This window comes from Rattus norvegicus, chromosome 16, assembly GCF_021556685.1.
Source record: "Rattus norvegicus strain SHRSP/BbbUtx chromosome 16, alternate assembly SHRSP_T2T, whole genome shotgun sequence".
Classification (NCBI taxonomy): Eukaryota; Metazoa; Chordata; class Mammalia; order Rodentia; family Muridae; genus Rattus; species Rattus norvegicus.
In genome coordinates this window covers 19,070,525-19,080,099 of record NC_141549.1, presented here as the reverse complement: position 1 = coordinate 19,080,099, position 9,575 = coordinate 19,070,525, and the positions used below count along the sequence as shown (strand labels likewise).

General features: G+C 55.6%; 1 protein-coding gene across 2 annotated transcripts; it reads right to left on the bottom strand.

Moving 5' to 3' along the window:
* Positions 1–2,673: 2,673 nt before the first annotated feature.
* Positions 2,674–6,409, bottom strand: Tmem59l (transmembrane protein 59-like). 2 transcript variants are annotated; one of them, XM_087588252.1, is made up of 9 exons: positions 6,192–6,409; positions 5,767–5,820; positions 5,184–5,328; positions 4,998–5,095; positions 4,633–4,785; positions 3,864–3,966; positions 3,532–3,646; positions 3,339–3,456; positions 2,699–3,220 (listed from the first exon to the last, which is right to left on the bottom strand). In XM_087588252.1, exons 1-9 carry the CDS (start codon positions 6,339–6,341, stop codon positions 3,092–3,094), a joined length of 1,065 nt encoding a protein of 354 aa, XP_087444378.1. In that variant the 5' UTR covers positions 6,342–6,409; the 3' UTR covers positions 2,699–3,091. The 2 variants fall into 2 exon arrangements, with proteins under 2 accessions (NP_001257984.1, XP_087444378.1); NM_001271055.1 differs by lacking the exon at positions 5,767–5,820 and having other exon boundaries at positions 2,674–3,220; positions 6,192–6,397.
* Between the last annotated feature and the right edge of the window lie 3,166 nt (positions 6,410–9,575).

The window sequence follows — 9,575 nt, the reverse complement described above, 5'->3', positions numbered from 1 at the left end:
TATTCTAATGGAAAATATAAATCCACAACATATACTGGTCAGGGACAAAGGCCATTCCAGGTGGGAGGAGATGCACAAGGGCAGGAGTCTGAAAGAGTTGAAGAGGGAAGCCAGTGCTTTATTCAGGTCAGTGAATGGTGCCATCCCTGCTTTAGTAAGAGTTGAATGTGTTCTAGAATGTTCCAGAACATTCAAACATTTTTTGGAACACTATAGAAAAGTCCAGAATGTTCCAATACATTCCAGGTGGACATGCTGCAGAAGGCCCTAATCGAGTGCCAAAAAGAGCTGGGGGCGGGGGTGGGGGGAGCAACAGGGGCCACCGTGGGAAGCGGGAAGCGAGGCAAGGCGGAGCAAAGAGCGTGTCGACAAAGATGTATTGAGAATGGCTTCCTCAGTGTGTGGGACACAGCTGCGACCGAGACGCCCAGCGTGTTGCATCTGGCAGAGGGACCATTTATTAAACTAATCATCACACAAGTGAACAAGCAACTGCTTAATTGTCAACATGATAAAAACTAGAGCTGAGACATTGTGACATAGGTTGTGGGCCAGAGTTGGAACGCTTGGGATCTTCTTTCAGGCCAAAGAGTTGGTCAGGAGGGCAAAGGGAACAGCCTTCAGGGCACAGGGAACAGCCCTTATGGTGATGAAGCCTTTAGTGTGGGAATCTGGCTTTCGCTCTGAGTTCCCTTCAGGAGGCCAGGAATCTCTGTCTTTCCCTCAAACGGTCCAGAGTGTGTGCGTTGTCTGCTGTACAACTGAGTCTGGATCCCTGTGTTCCTAGCCCTGGTGGCAGAGCTACTGTGGGCTGTTGTCACCAGGGAACTAGGATATGGGTTCCCATGACAACCCTCTGCTCCTGCAGATTGCCATGAAGCCAGCCAGACATCTATAACCACCTGATCTGTATGCCACACCAGATGATCACAAACAGAACCTTGGGGACAAGTGAGAAAACTGAGGCTTCAAGAACTCTATCAAGGTTGGGGATTTAGCTCAGTGGTAGAGCGCTTGCCTAGCAAGCGCAAGGCCCTGGGTTCGGTCCCCAGCTCCGGAAAAAAAAAAGAACTCTATCAAGATTGGCTGTCAGCTATGTGGTCAAAGAGGATTCTCTCTCCTGACATTCTGGTAGAAACCAGCAGCTAGTAATTGGCAGAGCAGCCTTGAGTTCCTCATGGGACAATTGAGTGTTTCCCAGGCTATCCCAGATGTCCATGAGGTGTTGCAAATCCTACAATCTGAGTGGATCATGCTGAGAAGGCAGGAAAGCCACAGACAGAGCCAAAATGGCTTCTTACGGCAACAACAGAGAGACTCAAGTAAGGTTCAAGTCGGATCAAAGGGGATGAACTCTGTTGTGAGAGACCTGTCTAGCACGTCTGTGAAGCCCAGGACTCTGTCCCTAGCGCTGTACAAACTATGCGTGGTGATCGAACCATATCTTCCATTCTAGCACTTGGGAGGTGGAGGCAGGAGGGTCGAGAGTTCCAGGCCAGCCTTGAAGAGAGGGGAGGGAGGGAGGGAGGGAGGGAGGGAGGGAGGGAGGCTGACTGAGATTTCTGTGATCCTGTGACCAGATTACAGCAAGCAAGGGTTGGTCTAATCTCCCAAACTAGATTGTGGGGGCCTTGATGGTACAGTTGTACTTGGGAGTGCTCTATGCTCTATGACAACAGAAACCAGGAGACATCCGTGTTGGTAATCAAACTAGTTCTTGACCAGATAGGACTTGGGGGGAAGCTAGAGAGAGCCTGAATGTAAGAGCAAGAGGATCTAGGGCTGTCATGGAAACCAAGGAGGCTCAGGGGGTGAGGGGACACTCATGGGGTTAGAATAAGGTAGAGGCCTGGGAAGAATGAAGGCTACTTAGAGGTCCCCAGATGTGAGGACTGTAACTGGGCTAACTGGTTAGTGTGTGTGTGTGTGTGTGTGGTGGTAGTGGGGTTGGTCATTGTCTCCCAGTGCCAGGGAGAGTGACAGGGTGTTCGGACTGCCCCAGCAGTGAGGGCCTCTGCAGCCGGTGCACAGAATTCATGCTACTGAGGAAACACTCCAGAAATCATTGCAAGAGGGACTAATGGCACACCTCAGTTACCTCACCAGCTTGGCCTACATAACCAAAATATAAAGTCAGCAAAATAAAGGTAGATGTGGCTCAATGGCTGAAAGACAGCTTAGAATCCCCCAGTGAGGGGCTGGGGGAGTGGCACAGGGGTGGAGCCCCTGCCTAGACTCCCCCAGTGAGGGGCTGGGGGAATGGCTCAGGGGTGGAGGCTCTGCCTAGAATCCCCCAATCAGGAGCTGGGGGTATGGCTCAGGGATGGAGCCCCTGCTTAGTCTCCCCCAGTGAGGGGCTGGGGGCGTGGCTCATGCCTAGGATCTCCTTCCTCCACCAGGGGCCCTAAGTCTGTCTGCAGTGGGTCAGAGCTCTGCCCCTAAGAGAAAGAAGGGACGTCAGATAAACACAAAATCATCATCAGACTTCTTCAAGGGATTACCCACTGATTTTGCAGGAGGGACATCAGGTCCAGGAAGGGGCACAAACTCACTCAGGCTACAGGTGGGACAGGCTGTGTCAGGGATGTTTGTGTCCCTCTTCTCTTTAAGAACTTCCCAGGGTTCTCCTGGATTGAAAGAACCCAACCCACTCAGCCCATCCTAGGGCAGTCGCAGACTGAAGCAGGCTCGGCCAACCTATCTTTATTCACTTTATTTAAAGGTTCATGTCTCCTTATCCCCTTCTTGGGATGGAGTTCCCACCATCTGCCTTGGGTTTCCAGAGATAAAGAGAAAGAACCTTAGCAGAGGGGAACCCCTAAGACCTCAGGCCCACAGTGAGGACACAGAGGAAGAAAAAGAAAGCAACATGGATGAAGTTCCATAGTTAGAACATGTGAACCAGCCCTGGGAAAGCAAGACGGGGCGGGGAGGCCAGATCCCCTTCTCCCTGCCACTTAGGTTCGTTTGTCTCAAGGGAACCGAGGGATGTGCTAGCAAGAGAGGGAGGTAAGACTCCACCCTGACCTTGGACTTTAGGGTACAGAGTAAGTGAATGTGGCGAGGCCCTTGTACTTGGAAAAAGGCGAGATTACAGCGTGGTCAAATCAAGCTTCAACTTGTAAGGCGGGGGGCTGTCCTCATAAGCAGGTGGCAGGGGTGGGTACAAGGGCCAGTTTGACTCCACCAGGAGGCCTTTGTGCTGTTCTGCAGTTAGAGGCTGTAGGGATTGAGGCAAAAGGGCCTTGTCTGGCTTCCCAGGGCGAGCGGGACTTCCCAGCATGCAGCCCTGGGCCTTCCACCCACCCTGAGCCCTAGCCACCATGACTGTTACTCACCTGGAACTTGAGGTGCTGGCCTGGTGTGGTGACCAGAGTGCAGCAACTCAGCCACAGGATGATCAGGACGGAGAGGAAGAGGCAACAGAACAGGACCCATCGAGGTAGCCCGGAACGCCTGTTCCAAGGATAGGCCTCACTTAGCTGTCTGAGCCTCACACCTCGGTGCCCAGCCCAGCCCACTGACACCTACCTGGACATGCAACTGAGGAAGTCACTCTCCTGTTGGTCCTCAGACTCCACCTTGGCTTTGCTGGTCTTCAGGTGGGGCTTCGCCCTCCTCACTTTCTCCAAGGGGCTCATAGGGTCTGAAAGGTAGGGGCATTTCAGTCCCAGTCTCAGCCAGAAAGCCAGCATGGTAAGGAGTGGGAAATGGACACCAAGACTTGGGCTGGAGGATGTGTAATGCTGCAGCAGAGATGCAAGGGATCCTGGGATATGACCCATAGAATGTGGAGGCAAACCACTGAACCCTGGGAGACTGCAGATCCCGTGACACTGATCATGGATATGTTGCAATCTTACCCATGTGCACCTCTAGGGCCTTGGGGTGGGACCCCCTCCAGGTCACCTCCACCCGCTGCAGACGGCTCCCTTGGAATGCAAAGTTCTCAACCACAGGCTGGGTCTGAACAGGAAACAAAATGTCACAGACATACACTCTGAGCCCCAGTAGGCTCATCTCAGATGCAAGGGAGCTAGAGTTCCTAGTCCAAATGGCGTCCAGTTCTCCTAGGAGTCAATCAGGAGAACACCATCCCATGGGCTGTATCCATTAGCCTTTTTTTAAAAAAAAATTATCTACACTATCTTCAGACACACCAGAAGAGGGTATTAGATCCCATTACAGATGGTTGTGAGCCACTATGTGGTTGCTGGGACTTGAACTCAGGACCTATGGAAAAGCAGTCAGTGCTCTTAACCACTGAGCCATCTCTCCAGCCCTATCCATTAGCCTTAACCCTTCTAATAATCCCTAGGAACAGGAAGATGTCCAGGCCAAGAACACAGAATTACTGTGATTGACTAACATGGTCATGTGACCCAACCAGGGCCAATGAGAGTAAACCCCTTTCCAGGTAAAGCACTAAATGGAGGGCAGGTAATATGGCTCAGTGAAGTAAGGTAATGGCTGCCAAGCCTCATGAACTGAGTTCAGGCACAGCAGGGGTGGTGCTACATGGATGTCAAGAACAGAGTTCCTGAATGTAACACTGCCTCAAGTTCTCTTGTGAGGACCTCATATGCCACTCCAGTTCATTGTCATTCCTCCCCCCCACCCCACCCCCATCACCTGGAACACCACCACCTTCCGGTTGTCTGTCTGAAGGGAGTATGTCCAGGTGGAGGATATTAAATCTTGGGCAGAACTCATAAGGTCACTGCAGAGCATGGTGAACAGGTGCCGCAGGGAGAGGCTCCCACTAGGTGGGTCCAAAGCCAATTCCTGGGAGGAAGGGGAAGCCCAAGACAGAACTGTCAACGAATTCAAGCTGGGAGACTGGGTTGTAGTGACTTAGACAACTAGTTTGGGATAACCAGAGTTTTCAGTATCCAACACAGACCACCCTGCCCTGCCACAGACTAGCTGTGCTCACACAGCGCTTTCAGGGGAAGAAGCTTGGTTTTGAGATGGAGATTTGTAGGTTAGGGGTTCACCTTCTGCTCCAGCTGGGTCTCAGGTTCAGGGATCTGGCCCCAACACCCTTCACTGCAGGCCTGCTGCTCCTTTGCCTTCACGTAAGCCTCGGTGCAGGCTGTGGGCCACACGATGGAGTCACTGGGAGCCGATTCCCAGGATACCTCAGGGCAGCCCCAAGGCTCACCCAGCCCTAGAGGACTCACCTGCTTCACATTCTGTCTCTGTGGCATTGGGCCTAGAGCTCCTGGCCACGAAGCGGCAGATGGAGAAAAGCCGACAGCCCCGCTCACAAGCGTTGATCAGGACGGCCTTGTTATTCGGGGACTCAGAGGGGCCCTCTGGCTCAGGCTGGGAAGGGAGATAGAGACTCAAGCAAAGGGACTCGGGGAAGAAGGCTAGGGTCCCCCTAAGAATCCATGAGACTGAAGTGAGGTTTCAGAAGGCCCAGGATCATCATTTGGGGTGGGGGTGGGTATTGCCCTCGGAGAAACAGAAAGCAGCTTCTGAGCAGGCTGGATAGTGAAGGTCCTGGCTGGAGGAATGGACTGCACAAGTCTCAGGATGGCGGCAGCAGAGGGCTTTTCAGAGAGCAGAGAGCTTGTACTTGAGGGACAGAGTGGCGCAGAGCTGGCTCCGGGAAGGCAGTGAGCAATGTGGGAAGAGGAAAGAGCCTCCCCCATAGGGAGGCAGGGACAGGCACCCAATCGTCCTTGTACTGCGGGTGGGGTGAGCTCCAGGACCTCTCAAGCACAGGTCCCAGCCATCCTGTGGTATGTCCCCACTTACAGTGTTCACCCCAGGTGCCAATTCATCCCTTCCTGGGTACCAATTAATCACTTCCTGGAAGGAAGGGCAGTTCTGAGAGACCCCTCTCCTCCAAGCCACCCTCCTTGCAGGCCCCTCAGCTCCTCCCATTCCTGAAGATCCTCTACCACTGTGTCTCCCCACTACTTCTAGGGACACTGGCTCCCGCATCTCTCTAGAGACTCTCAAAATCCCGCATGCCTCTGCCAACCTAAGGGACCCCACATCAGCTCGTCCTGGCAAGTACCTCCTCTCCCCCATCCGAGGTTCCCCCATCCAGGCCCCTTCCGAGGATCCGTCTCCAGCAATACCATATCAGGGACTCGCATCCCCTCCCCCACCTGAGGGTCCTGCCTCAGGTCCCTCCCCTTTTCCAGTGACTGAATTCCTGAGAACCCATCTGTTACCTGCGCAGGGGGCAAGCCAGGGTGACGCTGCCGACACCGCTGCTGGCACCTCTGAGTGTCCCCGAGCTGCGGAGAGAAGGGGTCGCGCGCTGGGGTTGGGGTGGCCGGTGACGCCAACAACAACAACAGCGGCAACGCTACCGCAGCCATGGCTGAGCGTGCGCAGCGCGGGATCCGGGTGCGGGTGTCAGGCTGCGGGACCGGGTGTTGACGTCACTGAGCGAGGCAGCCTGGGAAGGGGGAGGGGGCTGCGGCGAGCGGGGCGGGCAGGTGAATCTCTACCTGGGTCAGGGACACCACATCGTCTTGATGCTTATGGCCCGGCACCCCTGCCCGTATTTGAATCAGCGGGCCGGGGATGCCTAAGAGGACCTGACTAGATAGGGTGACAGGCCTATCTCAGGCCACTCAGGGATGGAGGCCAAGAGCAACTGGGGCCAGGAACATCCAGGATCCTTAGTTAAGGAATTAAAAAAAGGGAGGAGGCAGAGCAAGGAAGAGGAATATGGACAGGGTGATGAAAGAGGAGAGAGAAAAGGAAACCAAGAGGATGAAGAGATTGACGGCCTGAAAGGATGGAGGGGGAGGTAGGAAGATAGTGGGGGTGGGGAGGTAAGAATGAGAAGAGGAAGAGAACGGAGAGTGGGGGAGGGGAAGAGGTAAAAATGGAAAGAAGGAAGACAGTGAGGGAGGAGGAGAAACAAGGGGTGTTTGAGTACCTGGAGGAGGAGGACAAAGACTTGGGAGTGAAGAGAGAGGAAGTGGAAGAAGGGAGGCCAGGAGAGAGTAGGACCATAGAGCTGGAACCAGAGTGGATTTGGAGCATCTTAGGGCTCGAAACCAGCCGGCCACCAGCCACAGTCAGCCTGCTTCTGGGACACTAGGATTCTAGGGGAGGTACTCTAGGGGCCGCTGCCTCCTCCAGGAGGTCCTTCAGGGCGCAACACTTAAGGTGGTCGCCCGCCATTTCGGTGCAGAAACAGACCTGAGGGAACCTAGTGTCTCCCAGGGACTCGGAGGCCCCCATCACTCTAAGAAGGCCACTGAGACGCTCACTTTTCCCATCTGGTGGGAACACTTGAGGCAAACAAGGACACTGTGGCTTCCGTCCTGGGTTCAGAGGTCTTCCCAGTTTCCTCCGTCCGGGCGCCAGGGCGGGGGCTCTGAGCCCCAGTGGCCTGCTTGGCACAGGTGCCTGCGCCCCGCGCGCCCTGTTGCTCCGCCCCAGCAGACGAGGAGGCCGCTCGCAGGGTCGTCGGGTCACTAGGAGCCGCAGGTTCCGGCCGGGAGGAGGGGCTGGTGCGCCCTGGTCCCCGCCGGCCGCTCGCTTTCATCTCAGCGGCCCGGGCCGGCCCCCACGTGGCTTAATCAGGCGCGGCTGTGCCTGGCGGACCTGAACATCTGGATCCCGGCGCGGCCCCTCCCCCGCCCCTCCCGGGCTGGGCCTCTTCCACCAGCGCACCCCGGGCACCGTCCCTGTGGGATGGGACCCCGACTATTTCCCCAAGTCGGACGCTTTGGCGTATGCTCATCAACCCAACACGCGGAAAGGCTGAGGCAGGAGGATCGCCGGGAGGTCACGGTCAATCTGGGCTAAGAGTTCTAAGTCAGCCTGGCCCATAGAGTGAGACCCTGGCTCAAGAAACCAAACACAAAGTCTGTTTCCCCAATTTACAGGTGGGAAACCTGGCATCCGGACGCCTGGGCAGAGCCGGAATTCAAGTTCACACTTGTCATTTGCAGAGTCCCGGGCACTTAACCCTTCCGCAATTACGGTCCTTCATTCAATTTCAAACAAACACTCCTTTCAACAAAGATTTTCTTGCCATGACTTCTCTGACAAAAAACATATAGGGTAGGGCTGTCCCCCTTCCAAATTAGGTCACAGGAACCCGGAATGGCACAGGGGATGGGCCTAGGTGACAGGGTACAGGAGAGCTAGCAGAGGCTGCCAAGCTGGGGAGGATGGGGGCTGAAGACATGGGCGGGCCTGACAGTCTCAATAGTGAAGGCTGAGACAGGAGGATGGCCGAAAAATTGAAGCCAGCTTGGGCCACGTGACATCGTGTGTGTGTGTGTTGAGGGGGGGTATCGTTCAGTGTAAAATAGGACGTCGTATGCGTATTTCAGATAGAGAAACTGAGGCATGAGGGATTGGGTTGGAGCGCCCCAGGGCTGAAAGTAAGAGTTTAATGGCTTCCAGCACCCCCTCCTTTTCCGCTCCTCGAGGCCGCTGGGGGTAAGCGGAAGAGGACTTGACCCCGGCCCCCCAGGTGAGCCCCGACGCCCCTCCTGGCGTTCCCCGGGGAGCTGGTCCAGGTGAGGGGCGGGCGGCCGGCGGGCGGCCGGGGTCGGATTTCAGGAAATCCGCCGACATTCCTTCGGGGCTTAAGAGGGAAAGTTGACTCGCCGCCGCCCCGCGTTCCCCCCACCACCACTTCCTACCCCCCGGGGCGGCGCGGCCGGGGGCGGGGGGTGCTGTCCGCGTGAATCAGCGGACTCCCGGCGTTCGGGAAGCAGCCACCCGGTCAGGGAAGGCCGCAGACAAGCGCCCTTTGTCCCTGGCCGCCCTCGTCACGACCCTGTTGACCCCCACCCCCAAGCGGAGTCCAGCCGGGCAAGGCTGGGTGGCGCCGCTGATTGCTGACGACACCGGGGGAGCGATGGGAGGAGGGATGCGGTGCTCCCCCACACGGCTGGCCATCCTGGAACTCAGCACCAGTCTTTTGAGGGTGCAGAGGAACAATGACCCCAGGCTTGGTGGCCCCAGAGCACACAAACCCAGGCTGGGAGCTCTCCACATCCCATATCTAGTACGTAAATTTGCAGTACGCTACAAAGTTAAGATTTGGTGTTCCCACTGTCTAGGCTTTCCGGGGGAGAAAGGCTGGGGCACCCACAGGCCCTAACCCAGACTCTCACTACCACATTGCCCAGAGCACGGCCAGGTACAAGCAGGAGGGGGAGGGGAGTTCCCAAAGGAATGGTCATAGGGAAGGGCAGGTCCCAGCTCTGCCCTTCTCGGTCTGGTAGGCTTTGATTTTTACTGGTCCTGCTGCTGCTCTATCAAAGCTTTGGTGGTTCTCCTCTGGGAATCTGAGGCTGAGGAAATTTCCCTGATTTAAACCTGCCTTGCTCCTCCACAGGAGACCCCTGGGTAAAGAGTTCAGGGCTAATAAAGAGCTCTTCCACCCACCCCTTTTAACATTCCCAGCCACCTTCAATGACTTAGGTCAATATTTGTCAGAAAGTACACCATGGCTACCTTCCTTTCCTAAGCAAAGAAAGGCCTGGACTGGAGAGGAAAGAGTTAATTCCATGGGAACACAGGGAAAGGGTGGGTGCACCTTAAGGTCAACTTCTTTGCCCCAAAGGGTAAAGGTC